Source organism: Crocodylus porosus, unplaced genomic scaffold (assembly GCF_001723895.1).
Source record: "Crocodylus porosus isolate Cpor-Errol unplaced genomic scaffold, CroPor_comp1, whole genome shotgun sequence".
Taxonomy (NCBI): domain Eukaryota; kingdom Metazoa; phylum Chordata; order Crocodylia; family Crocodylidae; genus Crocodylus; species Crocodylus porosus.
This window is the reverse complement of record NW_017728917.1, coordinates 35444928-35464366: the sequence shown is the minus strand read 5'-3', so window position 1 is coordinate 35464366 and position 19439 is coordinate 35444928. Positions and strand designations below refer to the sequence as shown.

At 46.3% G+C, this 19439-nt stretch overlaps 1 protein-coding gene across 4 annotated transcripts in view; it reads right to left on the bottom strand.

Moving 5' to 3' along the window:
- Window positions 1-548: 548 nt before the first annotated feature.
- The window catches only part of LOC109311427 (centromere protein P-like), a 47608-nt gene continuing 28717 nt past the window's right edge, over window positions 549-19439 (bottom strand). For all 4 annotated transcript variants that reach the window (XM_019537069.1, XM_019537068.1, XM_019537067.1 and 1 more), the window contains one exon: window positions 549-672. In XM_019537069.1, the coding sequence (XP_019392614.1) occupies window positions 564-672 (109 nt within the window). In that variant the 3' untranslated portion in view covers window positions 549-563. The remainder of the gene's footprint in view (window positions 673-19439) is intronic.

Sequence of the window (19439 nt, the reverse complement as noted above, 5' to 3'; positions counted from 1 at the left end):
CAGTGCCAGTGCCAGTGCCAGTGCCAGTGCCAGTGCCAGTGCCAGCTAGGAGCTCTTGTGGCCCCTGCTACTCTGGAGCTCCTTCTTTTGCAGCCTCCAGAGCCAGACTGACTATGTAGGCTCAGGCTCTGAGCTTATATACATGCTAAGCCCTGCCCCCTTCCAGTCAAGTGCTTCAGCAGCCATCACAGGTGTGCTTATCCTGACCTTGAGGACCTGCCCACTTGCCCTGAGGCTGCTTAGCTGCTGTTTGCAGCTCTTAGCCCCCGAGTAGTCTGGCTATTTTTCCCTAGTGTCTGTTACTGCTGTCTTTTGGCTACACCTCAGCTAGAAGTAGCTAGTTCCTTAGCTGCTAGCTTTCCCTGCCCAGCTCATCCTGTTGTAGCTTCCTCTTAAGAAACAGGAGCCTTCTGGCTCCCTTTTACACTACATGAAATAAATATATTTTATTATTCTGAAAAGTCCTGTACAAAGTACCACTTTTGTTTTCCTTGCTCTTTCAAGCAAAACATGTTGATCATATACACAAAGAATATATAGATATATAAAAATATAAACGTTTATTAACACACTACCTTGAAATGTAGGAAGGTGCATTTACGATGTTTACACCACTGAGCAAAGTTGGAAAAGGCTCTAAAAAAAAGCAGAAGGTTTCCTTCTTCTTCAGCCCTATAGGAAAAAAAGTATGTAGGTCAATAAGTAGGCCTTGTAACATGTATCTATGAGGAGCATAATTTTTTTCTGCTACAGAATTTAACTGGTTTCATAAGATTTGGTTCTTAGGACCGAAACTTACAACAGCTTTCAGACTGGAAGAACCCATGCCAAGTCAAAAGGAATCTGAATAATGCTCACAGAAGAACTGAATAGTTTTTCAACCATAACTTTAATCACTGAGGACACAGACAGAATGATAAAAGTAGTCCTGTAGAGAAGACAAGATGAATATAATAACTTGAAGTAGGCAAGGTTCTTTGGGTAGATGTGATATCTTTTATTAGACTGAGTAGTTGGAAAAATGCTCTTTGCAAGCTTTCAGGCATAAGCACCCTTCTTCAGGCATAGGGAGTCTCTGCTGTTGTTCTGAGATCTCCAAAGAATGAAAGAAGCTAAAAGTGTGACATAGGTCGGTGAGAAAGTAAATTGATGGAAATTAGGAAAACAATAGGAAGAGAAGGGAGTGGAGGGAAACAGAGGGGGAGAAATAATGCCAAAGCAGAGACTCCCTATGTCTGAAGGGTGCTTGTGCTGGAAACCTTGCCAAGAACTAGGGGTGTCAATTATTTTCAGTTAATATTCACTATTAACACATTAATTGTTGTTCATGATAATTTTTTTAATGTGTTAATTGCACACATGGTTTTGGAGCCCATACCTGGGGGATTATGCAGAAAATGAAAAATGGCAACAGCTATTAGTTAAAGGTGAATAACCGAGATGAAAGCCACGCACTACCAAAATCAAAAAGAAAAATGAACAAGATAAGCCCATGAATGTCATGGGTTAATATTACTGCCTTAATTGTAGGTCTTGTAAGTAGATTTTTATACAGTTCCTTCCATATTTTTGAACCCAACTTCTTCCCCCACTTTTGGCAGCTTTAAGAATTCATGAGTAAGCTCTCTCTTCTTCTCCTACACTTAGGGATAGAAACAAAATCTCTAGCCACAGCATATTTGGTCTCCAAGATAACAGTTCACCTGACAAGCAACCATCTGTCACTAACTCATTTTTGGCATCATGACATTAGCTATGGGACAATAAAGCCAACAACTACCCATCAGTACCAGTATTTTCAACACCCTCTTAAATAATATCACCACCACTTTTGGTCTGATGTTTAATTTCATACTCCTAAGATTTTCCATATTGTTAACTGGGCATTCTTATGAGCTTTGCATAACTTGGTGGATCTCTAGACTTGAGGCACCCCTCCAGAAATTTTGTGAATAGTGCAGCACCTAATTTCAAAAACTAATTTATTATAACACCTGCTTGAAAAAGGGCCAGGAAGCAGGAAAAGCAGCCAGCATGGCAAAAAGTATGCTCTGCAGTGAGCAAGGGGAGAAGAAGCAGCAGCTAGAAGGGAAGAACCTGCACATATTTCCTTACCAAAGCCTGAAGTCATCTTGCTTATGTCCTCTCTCCTGGCAGCGCCTTTCAAAGGCTGCCATGGCATCCTGGATGAGAATCGCTGATATGACTAGACTGCATGTTGAGGAAAACTAAATACCATGTTCTCAGCCTCTGCCTGTGTAGTGTTCAACTGATCAAATTTTGCTGTGAAACTAAACTTCCTAAGGAGCAACAAGATCCTTTGTTTGTTAAAAGATGCATTGTAAATTAAAGAGAGATTCTCTCACATCGGCCTAAAGTTTCATTGCCTTTAGAATCTTCCACAAGCAACAGGTGGATTCAATCACTGAAACTTCTGTATGCAAAAATGATTACTAAGGAATTAACATAAATATAGAAACTAATTTATGAAGGACTTGACCAAAACTAGGATTCCATCGCACTGTCTTTGCAGAAGCACATATAAATAGACCAAACTTCTATTCCTGATTAAAATATCAAGAAACTGGTGTTTGAACCATTTCAGTTCAACCACTGGCTTTAAAGTTTAAATTTGTAACAGCACAGTAAAAATAACAATTGCTCAAAAATTAATTGCATACAAACAAATGCAACATAAATTTGAGTACCAACTCAGATTTAATGATGACTTTGAATTTATACCAAGCATGGGATGTGCAAGTCAAATTGAGGATAAGACCTCACAGGTAAAATGGATCATAGCTCAAAAAAGCATGAAAGGGATTTTTGTTTTTTAAAGGAGATATGTGAATTAACAGAGTGCAAATCACTATTTGGGGTTCTCTTAGATTTCTCGTATTTTCCAACCTTAAGTAGAATTTATTTCAGGAAGAAAGTTAATTGCACTGAAAGCAATAGATGTCAGTCAGCCAAATGAGATATCACAGTATTTTGCTGCTAGGTCTGTAATTTTCCTTTTGCATTAAGCAGACACTATATATAGTTCTTTGCCAACAAAGTACAGTGGCACTGACAAGAACTGCCAGTACCCATACAGCCCATAAACTTCTTGTAAGAAGGTGCTGGGCCCACAAAGCCTTGTAATTAAGCTGCAGGCAAGAAGTAGATACTAGATGACTTGGGTGGGAGATTGCAAGCTATGACTAGCTAACAAGGTTGATGCCACAAAGGGGGTAAGAACTCCAAGAGGGAATGCTGAGATGGAGAGTCCAGGTAACTGTGCTGGGAAAAAGCCAGAGGTAAATTACCCCTCTCCTACCATACAGAAAGGACAGAACGTTTTGCTCTTTTTTGTTGGGAATTCACAGTCGTATTGGCAAAGAATAAAGTAGCCTGAGAAAATGTGAGCAGAGCTGACTTATCTGTCTAAAGCAACCCACTTACATCGCTTATGTTCACAAATCTCTCTTTAGAAAGTATGCTGATGTAAAACTATATAAATCATTATGTGTAGATATAAAATCATCTTGGTTTTGATTTGTCTATGTTAAGATCATAGATAGACACAGGATCATAGACAGACACAGGAGGGACACCAGCCCACCGACTGTTAGAGCAGACTTAATGAAGGGGCACTTGGAGGGGCTGGATGTGTTCAAATCAGCGGGCCCGGATGAACTTCATCCAAGGGTGCTGAAGGAATTGGCCAGTGTCATAGCAGAGCCACTGGCACAGCTGTTCAAGCACTCATGGTGCTCGGTCAGAACCCAGAGGACTGAAAAAGGGCCAATGTGGTCCGTATTTTCAAGAAGGGGAGGATGGAGGAACTGGGAAACTATAGGCCAATTAGTCTCACCTCTTTCCTTGGGAAAACTCTGGAAAAAATCATTAAGGATCACATTTGTAGTAGCCTAGCAAGGGAGATAATGCTGAAAGGAAATCAGCACGGGTTCACTGCAGATAGATCCTGCCCAACTAACCTTGTCTCTCTTTATGACCAGGTTACAAAATGCTTAGATGCCAGAGATGAGGTAGATGTAATCTACCCAGACTTTACGAAGGCCTTCGATACAGTATTGCATTCTGTTCTTTTAATTAAACTGACAGACTGTGATGTAGATGATTACATGGTCAGGTGGCAGAGAGTGAGTGGTGGTGTACAGATCAATAGTGACCTGGAAAAATGTGGGCAGTGGAGTCCTACAAGGCTCAGTCCTTGGACCGGTGCTATTTAATATCTTCATCAGTGACTTGGACGACGTAGTGAGCACCCTGTCCAAGTTTGCAGATGATACCAAATTATGGGTCAAAGTTAACACACCAGAGGGTAGGGAACAGATCCAGGCAGATCTGGACAGGTTAGAAAAATGGGCAGAATGAAATAGGATGCAGTTCAACAAAGACAAGTGCAAAGTGCTATACCTGGGCAAAAAGAACCACCAACACACTTCCAGGCTGGGGGGTGACCTTCTCAGCACCACAGCAGGGGAAAAAGATCTCAGAGTCATAGTTGACTCCAAGATGAACATGAGTTGTCAATGTGATGAAGTGATCAACAAGGCTAACCGCACTTTATCATGCATTAGCAGACACATGGCAAACAGGTGAAGAGAGGTGATGCTTCCCCTCTATGCATCACTGGTCAGACTGCAATTGGAGTACTGCGTCCAGTTTTGGGCACTGTAATTCAAGAGGGATGCGGAGAATCTTAAGAGGGTTCAGAAGAGGGCCACTCATATGATCAGAGGTCTGCAGGCAAGGCCCTACAATGAGAGACTGAGGGACCTAGATCTCTTCAGCCTTCACAAGAGAAGGCTGAGAGGTGATCTTGTGGCTACCTATAAATTCATCAGGGGAAGGCAGCGGAGAATAGGAGATGCTCTGTTTACTAGAGCACCCCTGAAGTAACTAGGAACAATAGCCACAAATAGACAGAGAACAGATTTAGGTTGCAAATAGCTGGAGTGTGGAGCTGGCATCGCACAGTGGCCACAGTGGAGCTGGCAGCCATGGTGTGGCCTGTACAGCACTGTCCACAGGGCCCCTCAAAGCATGAGGCCCAGGGTGGTTGCGCTGATTCCCCCTCCCTCCCTCCCCCCCCCCAGGGTGGCCCTGAGGGGTGTCAAACTCACCTGGCTCCCTGGGCCAAATAGAGATTGTGGGATATATCCACACAAACCTCCAAGGACAGGAAGTGCAGCGACTACACTAACCCCTGCAGGTACTTGATCCACTGCGCTCAAAGTGTCACTGGGGTTAACGTTGCTGTCTTACTATCTGTCGCTGCTGAAACAAGCTCCTGATGAGGCTCCATACACTGAAATTCGATGGTAGAGCAAGAAATAGTGGCATCAATCCCTTTGGCTATGGGAGCCCTCAGGACTAACACTCCTGCTGCTGCTCCTCACCCCATCTCTGATTTATTGGCCCCTTCAGAAGCCCTGTGGTTCAGACAACATGTCCACAGCCTGTATGTTTACTATCCCTGGACTTCATCAATTTGCAGAATTTGCAAGCACCGGTACTGGCTTGTTGCAGAATAAGTAAACACTGTTGTCTTTCTTCCCAGATGTAGAGAGAAATAAGGTGGCTCAAGCCCCTGGGGTGGACAAGAGAGCTGTCATGGTGGTCAGCACAGAATATAATGTGAACATAAAGTAAAACTATGAATCAGTTGCCATCAGCAGATGATTCAACAGAAGTTTAAACTTAGATTTTCATAACCACATTCAATTAGCACATTTAAATATTTCATACATGCAGCCAACATTGACTAAGATGAACTCTTCATGGGAACAACAGACAAAAATGTACCAGACTAATAGCTTGTCAATCTGAAGGCAAATGGAACAAGGACACAAATGTACAATCTAATGTGATGCCCCCAACCCAGCCCCGCGTTACAGATGGGGACTGGTGCATGCAGGTTGAACCCTGTGTACCCGGTGCTCACCCATCTGGGCTGAGCAGCAGCAGCAGCACAAGACAAATTGCTGCTTAGGGTGGGGGGAAGGCAGCCCCGTTTGCTACTGACACTTCCTGGTGCAGCCACTAGGAGCTTGCGTGGGGCTGCTTCGCTGTGTCACCGCTGCCTCTGGGCTGCAAAAATACCTTCATTTTCAGGTTAGGGATATTTATCAACTTTCAATATAGGGTTTATAGTAACTTTAAAGTCTCCATATACCCTGTACCATTTATTATCATTATTATAATAACAAGTGGCACTATAAGCATGCCTCACTCACTCCAGCTTACTTTTGAAAGTATGCCTTCACCTTCTTGGCAGTCCAAGTCACAATCTGCTTTGGCACATAGGCTGTGAGGAACTGGCCAAACTCTAAGAAACTTGGCTTGTACATTTTCATTTATTATTATCCTACCTTGGATGTGTGTGAAAGTTCCTATGCCTTCACTGGACACTTTGGAGGCCTGTTTAAATATAGTTTCTAATTATTGTTTCACTGTTTCTGCAAGGACCTCTGAAAAGTGCCTTCAGAATCTTTACATTAAAAAACTCCAGTTCAGGGGAATCTCTTTTAATTGTTTCATGACCCCCACAGAACAGGTCCCTCTTTTCCAATCACATACAAGTCTAAGCGGCACTACTTAATATTATATTCTACTGGCACTAACATTACCCTCTTTGGCATGATCTTCTCTTCTGTACATGTTTTTAACAACACTGGTACCTTCCTTAATTTAATATTTTTGGACGTTTTTTCATATTCTGAATATGAACACAAACTACAAAGCCTGTATCCACCTCCATTTTAAGGGTTTTCCCAACAACCTGGGGTTTCACTTTTGTTCACTTGATATATGCCTGCACTACTCTGCTTTCACCATCTGTGTCACTACTCCCCCATCAATTACATATACCTTGTCTTTTCTATTCCTTACCTTATTCTCTCTTCTTTCCTTCTCTCCTTTCACCAGGGACCAAAGGCAAAATCTAATGCTATGAGAATCTTTATTTCTCATAGCATGGCATGAAGAGTGGTCATTTCTAAAAGACACAATCCTTGAAGCACAAAGGAAGTCCATTCCCATGCAGAGAAAATGCAGCAAAAGGGCTGGGAAGCGCTCTTGGCTAAATAGGGAAATCATGGTCCTCTTAATAAAGAAGAAAGAGAAGTACAGTCAATGAAAGCTAAGGACAGCCCCACAAGGAAAACTATATAGCTATGGCCTGCACTTGTAGGGATCAGAGTAGAAAAGCTAAGGCGGTAACTAAACTAAAATTAGCAACAGGAATCGAGAACAACAAGAAGTCTTTCTTTAGGTATGTAGGGAACAGGAGGAAAACAAATGGGAGTGTGGGCCATTGCTCAACAAAGCAGGACAGCTAGTCACTGGCACTCAGGAGAAAACTGAACTCCTTAATGACTACTTCGCTTTGGTCTTCTATTAGGCCAAGGGAAAAATCACACCAGCTAGAGTACAGAATGAGTACAGTTCAAATAACCATCTTCCTACTGTTGCTGTAGAACTGGTGCATGATCAATTAAAGACTGAGGCAGGCAGGGGGCAGGAGCCCCCACAATGGAGGCAGCAGCGGCAGAGGGAGTCTTTACATGGCCAGCCCTGAGGGGGAGGGGGAGAGGGGCATTTAAACACTCTCTGAAATATGTCATTTTTGAAGGGCAATTAGCACACGGTGAGAGAGAGAGAGATATTGCTCTAAAGTTTATTCAGCATGGGTTGGCAGGAGACCCAGGGTGTCAGCCTGCCAGCCAAGGTCTGCTCCATTGGGGCTCCACATGCTGCTGGGGTTTCAAAATGTTAAAGTTCTTTTAAAATAAATTTGAAATTTCTTTCTGTGTGTTGAATTAAACTCAAGTTGCCATCCTAGTGCAGCTTGATACAAATATGAGCAAAAAGTCAATAATGTGGTGAATAAGAAATATATTTCACCATTTTATAGCTTACTTAATGTACGATTTCTAACAAATCAACCACTGAAAGTACACTTTTCTTTAAAATAATAAAAAACCAACAAAAAATACAATAGGGAAGTTGATAAAAAAAATCATTGGTTTAAGTCAAGCTTTCGGTGCGCTTGATATAAATCAGTGATGTAAATCAACTTATTACCTGAAATGTTTATATACAATTTACATGAATATATATGATAAATATATCATTTATGTCTGAATGTCCTTGGACAAACAACAACTGGGGACAAGGATTTAATACAAAGCATGTATTAAATTAACCTGCAGAATTAACCTGCCCAATTGCTTTAATTATAAGTGTTTGTAATCTGTTGGAACCTAAAATGCCTACTTATATGGGAACAATCAGGGCTTATCATAACACCCTGGAAGACTGCTCTATGTATGTAGACCAGCTGAAACAGTTTTGCAGAGTAAATGGTATTTCCCCATGGAAACATGTAGCTGCATTGCTGAGCTTGACAGGAAGGAAAATGTATGAATTACCGTGCAATGCTTGCTTACTCCAGAAATGACAGCAAGCAAAATCTTTAAAGAATTAGTAAAAATTATCCAAGAGTATCTGGCACCGAAGTCATTGATTATTGAAGAACAATTCAGGTTCCATAAAAGAAATCAAATTGAAAGTGAATCTATTCCTTCTTTGTTACAGAGTTACTGAGATTGTCAAAATGTTGCAATTTTTAAGAATGGACTTAATGAGGCTTTCAGAGACAAATCTGTGCGAGTTACTTAAAGAAGGTACTTGAAGAAGGTAGGGTAGGGTAGAGACAGAAGTTACACATAAACTGGTTTAAGTGACTGGAAACCTGTTAAAACCTGTATCAGAACAGAACTTTAGTGCACATAAACTGCAGAGATTGCCCTACCCCTCTGCTCTCTAGTCTGCTTGCTTCCTGCCTGCCTGCCTCTGTCAGCCCAGTGGGGGCAGAAGAACAGACCTCCAGACCCTCCTAGCCTGCATCTACGCAGCATGCTGGATGGAGTGGTGGGAGAAGAAAAAAAGGGTAAGTCCCCTGTGGTGGGGGCTTTTTCCCCCTCTGCAGCCTTCCACTTGCCTGAAATTCCCCACCTCCCCCTTCCCTGAACAGCTGTTTGCCTTAGCTGCTGCCACAGGAGAGAGGGGGAAGGAGTTCCCAAGGCCCCAGAGTGCAGGCACCAGGGAGCCGCTTCCTCAGGTGTCTTCTTCCACCTCAGTCTGGGGTCCCCGAGCTGAGTGCAGCCCTGGGGAGATGAGGGGCATTCCCTCCCTCCCCCTTCCCAACTGTTAATTGCTTCAGCTGCTGCCAAAGGAGGGAGAAAGGAATCCTCTGGGATGGTGCCTGTCTGTACAAGCCAGCAGGGGGGCACCAGGGAGTCCCTGTTTTGCTGGGACTTCCCTTCACCCAAGTCCAGGGTCCTCTAGCCTGAGGCAGTCCCAGAGAGCTGAGTGGAGTTCTTCTTTTGCCTCAACTGTTGCAAGTCTCAGGCAACCACCTGCTGAGGAGTGGGAGAATTTCCCTCTGCTGCCATGGACTGCCCCCGAGACTCTCAGTAGCTGAGGCAAGGAGCTGTGGGGTTTGGGATGGGAAGAATTTCCCTCAGCACCCTAGGGCTGCCCTAGGCTGGGGAACCCTGGGCTGGGGTGGGGGGAAGTCCCCCAAGGCAAGGGCTCCCCAGTGCCCCCATGCTGGGCTGCATGGGCAGGCACCCAGCCCAGTGGACTCCTTCTCCCTCTCTCCTGTGGCAGAAGCTGAAACAAGCAGCAGCTGGAAAGGGGGAAGGAGGGAATGCCCCTCAGGGCTGCCTGGGCTGGGGAATCCAGGCTGGAGGCAACCCCTTTGGAGGGAGGCCCCCCAAGGTGTGCCAGCACCTGGTTGGGGGGTGGTCCTCAACCCCCTGTGGGGGGACGGGGAGTTGAGGGCATGTACTGGAGCCAATCAGGAACAGCCCCGCTTGGCTGGGATGGAAACAGCAAGCAGACTGGGAGATGTACTCTAGTGCCCCCGGCCTGGGTCTGTGCAAGTCCCCACCTGTCTTTCCCAATTGAAAACTGAACATCAGTTCAGTTGGTTATTGGTTCAATCTACAAAATTTAGAATAAGCTGCCTAGACCGAATCAATTCTGCCTCAGGTTTTTTGACCGTACTTAGTCAAAGACTAAATCGGGTATCTATAGCATAAGCTTTCATGAGTTTGAGCTTACTTCATCAGCTACTAATGAAGTGCTACTTAATGAAGTCATACAAAGGAATGACTGAGGTCATCTTTAACCTCACCTATGAATGTGCTGTTGAAATTGGAATAGCAATGGAAACTGCATCAAAGGTTGCCATAGAATTGCATGGAGAGGTGCCTATAGAAATAGGGATGACTGAGTTATTCAATATGTAATGGAAGAGCCAATGCAGGCAGCAGCCTGATTTGTGCCTTTGGTGTGGAAAAGAGTCTTGCATCTCAGCTAATTGTTAGTTTCAGAAATGCTAGTTCCAAAGTTGTAATAAAAAAAGAAATATCCAAGCAGTGTGCCATGCTATGAGAAATAAAGATTCATAGATTGTAAGGCTGGAAGGGACCTCAGACGATCATCAGATCCAGCCCCCTCCACCAAGCAGGAAAGACAACTGGGGTCAGGTGACCCCAATAAGGTGCTGGTTCAGTCTCTTGAATATTTCCAGGGTAGGCAATTGTTACACCTCTGGTAGGAGCTTATTTCACTGTCTGGACACCCTAGTTGTGAAGTAGTTTTTCCTAATGTTGAGCCTGAAATGGTCTTCCAGGAGTTTGTGGCCATTACTCCTAGTTTTCCCCAAGGGTACCCGGGTGAACAGTTGTTCACTGAACACTTGATGTTCATTTCTGATGCAGCAGTAAGCTGCTACCAAGTTCCCTCTCAGCCTTCTCTTTTTCAGGCTGAAGAGTCCCAGGTCTCTCAGCTTTTCCTCATGTGGCTTGCTGCACAAGTCTCTGATCATACAGGTGGCTCTTATCTGGACTCTCAAGTTTTACCACATCCTTGTTAAAAAGTGCAGCGCCCAGAATGATGCAGTACTCCAGCTGCGGTCTCACCAATGCCGAGCAAAGTGAGATAATGACTCGGTTTTGCTAGAGTTGCATCAATTGATGCATGCCCCAGGTTTTGTTGGCCCTGCTGGCTACAGTGTTGCACTGTCAGCTCATGCTCATACTGTGGTCATTATTACCCCCAGGTCCCTTTCATTTGTAGTGCTGGTCAGGTTGGCATTACCAAGGCTGTTGTTGTGCAGGGGATTGTTCATCCCCAGGTGGAGTGCTTTACATTTCTCGATGTTGAACTCCATCTGGTTCCAGTCCACTCAACTTGCCAGCCTGCCTAGATTAGCCTGTTTCTGCAGCCTGACCATGCTTCCCCATAACCTGGTGTCATCCGTGAACTTGGCCAGTGAGCTCTTCACCACCACATCCAAATCACTGATGAAGATGTTCATGCATCAGAATTGGGCAGGGGGGCACCAAAGGCACCATTTGGAGGTCTAAAGTGCCTCTATACTAATGCTAGGAGCATGAGGAACAAGCAGGAAGAACTCTCACTCCTGCTTGCAGACAATATCTTCAATTTAGTGAGGCTAATGGAAACCTGGTGGGACCTTACCCATGCCTGGGTGGTACACATTGAGGGCTACAGGTTGTAAAGAGACAGAGTAGGGAGGAAAGGGGGCAGAGTTGCTCTCTACATAAAGGAGCACTATACATCCACCCTCTTCAAAATGGGATCAGACGAGGAAAAAGTTGAAGCATTGTGGGCTAGGATACATGGAGATTGAGGGGAAAGGGACTTGGTGGTGGGGGTCTGCTACAGACCACCACACCAAGAGGAAAAGCTAGAGACTTGGAATTCTTGAGGCAGGTATCAGAGGCCGTACAGTATAGGCACGTGGTTGTCATGGGGAACTAAAATACCCTGACATCTGCTGGGAGGAGCAGTAAGCCAAATCCAACTGTTCGTGTAGGTTCTTAACCTGCATGCAGGACCTTCATCTAATGCAGTAGGTATATGGTCCCACTAGGAGGAATGCCTTACCGGACTTGGTGTTGGCTACGGGGGAGAACCTGACAGGGGAGCTGCAGATTCGTGGTCACCTTGTGGACAGTGACCACCAATCAATCGAATTCACCATATGGCATAGGGTGGGTAAGATAACTAGTAGGGTGGAAGTGCTTGACTTTAGGAAGGCTAACTTCAGTGTGCTTAGGAGTCTAGTCAATGATGCACTGCAGGATAAAAGTATTGGCAAGGTGGGAGTCCAGGAGGGGTGGTCGCTCCTAAAGGAGGCAATCAATCCTTCATGAGCAGAGGGGGACTATCCCAATATAAGGGAAAAGGGGGAAAGGAGTCAAAAAATTTCCTGGGTTAAACAGGGAGATCCAGGGGAGCCTAAGGGCAAAACAGGAGACACATAGGCAGTGGAAGCAGGGGGAAGCTACCAAGGAGTATACCTACTTGGCCCACACTTGCAGGGAGGCAGTTAGAAAGGCCAAAACAACTACAGAGCTGAGGCTGGCAACACAAACTAAAGACAACCAAATGTCTTTTTTAGGTATGTAGGGAGTAAAAGGAAGGCGCAGGGCAGCACAGGACTCCTATGGAACAAAGAGCAATTAGCGACAGACAGGGGGGACAAGACTGAGCTATTCAATGAGTTTTTTGCCTCAGTGTTCTTGAACGAGGGTCAAGGTAAGTCTCCTAATGGGTTCTTAGATGGGCATCAGAGGGACACCAGCCCACCAACTGTTGATGCTGACTTGGTGCAGTCACTTGGATGGACTGGATGTGTTCAAGGCAACAGGCCCAGATGAGCTGCATCCAAGAGTACTGAATGAATTGCCTGGGGTCATAGCAGAACCATTGGCATGGCTGTTTGAATGCTCATGGGGCTCAGGTCAGGTCCCAGAGGACTGGAAAAGGGCCAATGTGGTCCCTATTTTCAAGAAAGGGAGGAAGGAGGATCCAAGAAATTATAGGCCAGTCAGTCTCACCTCCATTCTTGGAAAAGTCTTTGAAAAGATTATGAAAGATCATATTTGTGCAAGTCCAGCAGGAAAAATAATGCAGCAGGGAAACCAGCATGGATTCGTAGCATGGGCATGGATCATGCCCAACTAATCTGGTTTTGTTTTCATAGTTTCATGAAACTATGGTACGGTCGGAAGGGACCTGAGCAGATCATCAAGTCCAACCCCCTGTAATGGCAGGAAAGCGTACTAGGGTCAAACGACCCCGACAAGGTGTTAGTCTAGCCTCCTCTTAAAGACTCCCAGGGTAGGAACCAGCACCACTTCCCTCAGAAGTTGGTTCCAGATCCTAGCCACCCTGACAGTGAAGTAGCGCCTCCTGATGTCCAGTCTGAATCTGCCCTTTGCCAGCTTGTGACCATTATTTCTAGTCACTGCTGGTAGTGCTTAGGGGAACAGGGACTCCCCAAATGCCTGCTGTTCCCTCTGACTAGTTTCTAACAAGCCACTAGATCCCCCCTCAGCCTTCTCTTGTGGAGGCTTGAACAGGTTCAGGTCCCGTAGCTTCTCCTCGTAGGTCCCTCTCCCTGCTGCCCCCTGATCATCCGAGTGGCCCTCCTCTGGACCCTCTCCATGTTGTCCATGTCCCTCTTGAAGTGCGGCGCCCACAACTGGACACAGTACTTCAACTGTGGCCTGACCAGTGTCACATAGAGAGGGAGGATCACCTCCCTGGACCTGCTTGAGATGCATTTGTGGATGCATGACAAGGTATGGTTGGCCTTCCTGACCGTGTTCCCACACTGTCGGCCCATGTTCATTTTCGCATCAGTGACTCCAAGATCCTTTTCTGCCTCTGCACTGTCGAAAAGGGAGTTCCCCAGCCTGTAGGTACGCTGGTTCTTCCTCCCCAGGTGCAGTACCTTGCACTTGTCAGTGTAGAAACCCATCCTGTTCTCATCTGCCCATCCCTGTAACCTGTCTAGGTCCAATTGTAGCCTATTCCTCCCTTCTAGCATGCCCACTTCCCCCCACATCTAAGTGTCATCTGAGAATCTGAACAGGGTGTTTTTTACCGCCTCGTCCAAGTTGCTGATGAAGATGTTGAACAGTGCGGGCCTGAGGACCGAGACCTACGGAACCCCACTGCCCGCATCCCTCCAAGTCGAACAGGGTCAACAGGATCACAAAATGCTTAGGCCCAGACGTAGAGGTGGATGTCTTTTTCTTGAATTTTAGCAAAGCCTTCAATACAGTATGTCATCCCATTCTTGTAAATAACTTAAGGGGCTGTGGCAGAAGTTTACACTGTCTGGTGGGTGGCAAATTGGCTCGGGGGTTACACCCAGAGTGGTAGTAGATGGGTCAGTATCGACCTGGAAGGATGTAGGCAGTTGGATCCCTCAGGGTTTGGTCCTTGGACCTGTACTCTTCAATGTCTTCATCAGTGACTTGGATGTGGGTGTGAAATGTACTCTGTCCAAGTCTGCAGACAATACTAAATTGTGGGGTGAAGTACACACTTCAGAGAGTAGGGAACAATTGCAGGCAGACCTGGACAAGTTAGAAAAGTGGGCAGTACACAATAGGATGTACAACAAGTACAAGTGTGGAGTACTGCACCTAGGGTGCAAAAATATCCAGCACACCTACTGGCTGGGAACTGACCCTCTCAGCAGTACAGAAGCGGAAAGGGATCTTGAAGTCATAATAGACTCCAAAATGAGCATGAATTGTCATTGTGATGAAATCATCAGCAAAACTAACCACATGTTATCATGCATCAGCAGATGCATGACAAATAGGACCAAGGAGGTGATACTTCCCCTCTATATGACATTGATCAGACCACAGTTGGAGTACTGCATCCAGTTTTGGTCACCGTACTTCAGGAAGGACTCTAGAGGACTCTTGCAGATAGACTCTAGAGGGTCCAGAGGACGGCCACTCATATGGTTAAGGGTTTGCAGGCCAAGCCCTGTGAGGAAAGACTAAGGGACCTGGACCTCTTCAGCCTCTGCAAGAGAAGGCTGAGAGGTGATCTTGGGGCTGCCTACAAATTAATTAGGGGATGCAGCAAGGAATCACAGATGCTCTGTTCACCAGGTCATCTCTTGGGGTAACAAGGGACAATGCTCACAAACTGACAGAGAGCAGATTTAGGCTAGACATCAGAAAAAAAATTCTTCATGGTAAAGTTGGCCAGAATTTGGAATGGTCTTCAAAGGCAGGTAGTGTTCTCCCCTACCTTGGGGGTTTTTAAGAGAAGGCTGGATAGGCATCTGGCTGGGGTCCTCTGACCCCAGCACTCTTTCCTGCCCAGGGCAGGGGGTTGGACTCGATCTGCTGAGGTTCCTTCCAACCTTAGCATTTGCAAATCTATTAATTTAAATGATCTGTATTCAAGTTTCAGAAGCACACTGGCTAAATTTGCTGATGATACCAAACTATAGGGAGGTGTGGTTACACTAGAGAATAGGCTGGTGATTCAAGCTAACCTGGACAGGTTAACAAGGTGGGCAGATCAAAATTTGATAGCATTCAACACTGAGAAATGCAAGGTGCTCCACCTAGGGGGAAAAAATCCACATCATACTTAAAGGCTTAGCAGTGCTATGCTCACTAGCACCATGACCAAAAGGGACATGGGAATTATAATCAGGGGTCCGGGTTTTCTGGTTCCCGCAGAAAAACGCAGTAAATGCAGATTTTCCCTTTTAGCAGGGAAACCTATGGATATCCTACTTTTGCAGAGTCTTGCAGGCTGGCACAGTTCCAGCCTGCAAGAACTGATTGCAAAAAGGGCAGGAAACCCTCAACCCTGTTCAAATGGGGAGGGAGAGGGGGAAGGGCAGGGTCTAAGGCTCTGAGTCAGCCAAGGGTGGGCTCAGGCTCACTCATCTTCACTCCTCACCCCTAAAGCCTGGAGGTAAGTGGGGTTTGGGGGTTGCAGGGTAGGGCTGGTGGGGGAGCAGACTGGGGGCTGAAGGAGTGGAGTGCAGACCCCAGGTGGCACACCTCTGTGCCTCCCTGCCCCCAACCTCAGCCCACTCCCAGAAGCAAGGCTGCAGGGCATGGATAGGGGTGCCTCTCTACAGGCTGCATGTGCACCAGCCGGCTGGACAGGGGGTTTCACATGTGGCAGCCACCACCACACCACATCGCCAAGCCCCGCACTGCCTTCCCATGGTCACACAGCTCTGTGGGCAGGTGGCACAGGGCACGGCAGCAGTGGTGGTGGCAGCTGCCATGTGCAGGCTGCACCCACGCCACCCACCACCACCCTGCGTTAGCTCCACAGGCAAGCGGTGGCAGTAGCAGCTGAGTGCTAGCCAGTGGAGGGGGCTCACACACAGCGGCTGCCACCACCCCATGCCGCTGCTTGCCTGGGGAGCCATGCCCACTGATGGTGGGGTTTGGACATGGCAACTGCCACCACACCGCTGCAGGCCACACTGCCTTGCTGGGGCCAGCTGCATGGCTCCACAGGCAAGAGGCAGTACAGGGTAGTGGAGGGTGCTGTGTGCGAGCTCTCCCCCCTTACCCCCCACTAGCTGGCCAGCACGCAGCCGCCACCACCCCATGCTGGCTCCACAAGCTCTGACCAGTGGGGAGTGGGGAAAAAGCTCATACACAGTGGCCGCCACCACCTTGTGCCCTCTCTTGCCCATGGAGCTGTGTAGCTGGCCCCAGGAAGGCAGCATGGGGCACAGCGGTGTGGTGGTGGTCAGTGTCTATGAACTTCCCTGGCACATCTGCAGCCCCTAGAGGGGCACCCCTGCCCTCACCCCCCCAGCCATGCTCCTGGGAGCGGGTACAGGGACACTCCCCCCTTCTCAATCTGCCCCCCCATCCTATTCCCCTACCCTACCCCTCCTTCCCCCAAACACACTTAACTGCTGGGGTGGGTGTCAATGTCTGTGCCTGCATGTCTGTTCCTGCATGTGTGGGGCTGGGGGCTGTTGTGGGGGGAGTGAGGGGCATCAGTAGGGCTGAGGAGGCTGTGAGGGGGCAGAGTGAGGGACACCAGCATCACGGGGGGGCCTTTAATTTTAGTAACACATTTTGGGGGTTTTATTGGAGAATTTGCGAATTTTTTTTTTTATCAGGGAAAACCAGAATCCCCCGTCATGATTGTCCACAAGATGAATGAGCCACCAGTGTGATGCTGCATCCGGCAAAACAAACAAAACCCTGGCTTGCATCCATCGATGCATCTCAAGCAAGACCCAGGAAGTTATTCTCCTGCTGTACTTGGCCTTGGTGAGGCCACAGCTGGAGTACTGCATACAGTCCTGGGCTCCACACTTTAGGAAGGATGCAGAGAAAGAGTCAAGAGGAGAGCCACGTGCATGATCAGAGGACAGGAGAACAAGTCTTATGAGGAAAGGCTGAGAGGCATGGGACTCTTCTGCCTGGAGAAGCAAAGACTCGGTGGGGACTTGGTGGCAGGCTTTGAGTATATACGGGGTGTACACAAGGAACTGAGAGAAGGTCTTTTCACCAGGGCACCCCAAGGGAAGACAAGGTCTAACGGTCACAAGCTCTGGAAAGACCATCTTAGGCTGGACATAAGAAAAAACTTTTTTACAGCCTAAGTCCCCAGAGTCTGGAATAGGCTCCCCCCAGAAGTGGTGCTAGCACCTTTTCTGGACACCTTTAAGATACACTTGGATGCTCATCTTGCTGGGATCATCTGACCACAGCAGACTTCCACCACTTGGGCAGGGGGTTGGACCCAATGATCTTGTGAGGTCCCTCCCAGCCCTAATGCCTAAGAAATCTATGCTCCACAAAATATTTTTCCTTTTCCTACGCTATCTTGAGCCCAGCATTGGTCCTTTCTGATGCACACAACTACACTTTACTCTGCTTCCTCTCCTTCTTCCTCACAAGAAATTAACCACAAACCAAGACTCCCTCTAGTGGTGATATAACCTACCAGATCTTCACCCTTCATACCCCCTCCACGGCCCCCAAAACCTCCTCTGCAACAGCCCAGGAGTTCTGCCACCTGTGGCCTTGTGTGATGCAGTATTTTAGTTTAGAGACATAAATAGAGCACTTGTAGTTTATGTTTACACCCCTGTACATATGCAGAGGGTCCAAGAAAGGCCATTTAACTGAAGTATTCAGAACCATTCAGAAGCAAGGGGTTAATGGCTAGGATTTTGGTGCAGCTACAGGGTAAGAGGAGCAGCAAGCCCAGCCATGCCTGGGATCCTGGTCATAACAGGGGCTGGGAGTAGGCTCCCTGTTACAGGATTGTTCCTCAGTTACACACAGAATCTAGTGGCAGTGGCTCATGATAAAGCCCATCTAGAAATAGATAAAGCTATAAATTATAGGATGGTGGCCTGGCTTGAAAGTGAGATGAGGAGTGCTAAGTAAATAAGTGCTTACCATATGCAACCAATAATCCAAATAATCAAATAAAAAAGGAACCCATAAGACATCAATGAACTCAGGGTCCCTAGAACCAAACCCAGATAGCCTATATCAGCCTGCTACCCCAAAAGGAAATAATCTGTTTAGTAATAGTTGACCCGTTCATACTAAATGGGTGGAGGCTATCCCAAACAAAAATAACAGAAGCTCTGCCATGGTGCTAATAAAACATGCATTCTCTAAATGAGAACTGGCAAAAGAACTAGAGCATGACCAAGGGCTGCACTTTACTAAATAAGTTACAAATGTTGTGTGTCAAGTGCCAGGCATTAAATAGCAATTTTGCATCGCAGTTGATCCTGAAAGTTTAGGATAAGAAAAAAGACTGAGCAGTAGCTTTTGATTCCATTCTGATGACCCTCAGAGGGACCACCACAGTGCATGGAGTTATCCCTTAAAGCCAAGAAAGGGTGAGCAATTCAATGCCTGAAATCTGGTGACTAATGAAAAGCAACCAAACATCTTCAGTAATCAACAGGTAAAACAGTTGGTAAAAAGCTATTCACAAGCATATAGCAATACAGTTGGGAAAAAACATACAAAACAGGATTAATTTGGACCCATTTTGTATCCATGTGGTAAGATTACATGCATCTAAGTAGGAAATCAGGTACTGCATAGTTAACTCAAAGAAAAGGATCACTGCTTGACAGGACTATAAGGAGAACCTAAAAGAATCATTCATTAATGAGGATAGTCTTACAGTGCATCAAGTAGCCCTAAAGGGGGAAACATTCAAAAAGTTGTTCCATGGTACAGTAGCCAACTAAAGGAATGAAAGGGAACTAAGCACTCCAAAGAGCAAACATGCTTTCTAATTACAGATGCCAACCGATAATATTTGCTACCTCTGATAAGTAAGAGTATGTTTCCACCTCTTTTTTTTTTTTTTTGGGAAAGTATCAGTTTTATAATGTAAGATGGGTTCAGTGGCAATGCTATCCTGTCACAAGACTCCTGATGTAGAAAGCAGAGCTTAGATAACTAAAGCTTCCTACTGAAGAATTTTCTGTTCCCAAAATAGAAAACATAACTGCATGGGCGACTGGTGCCTCCTGAGTCGGG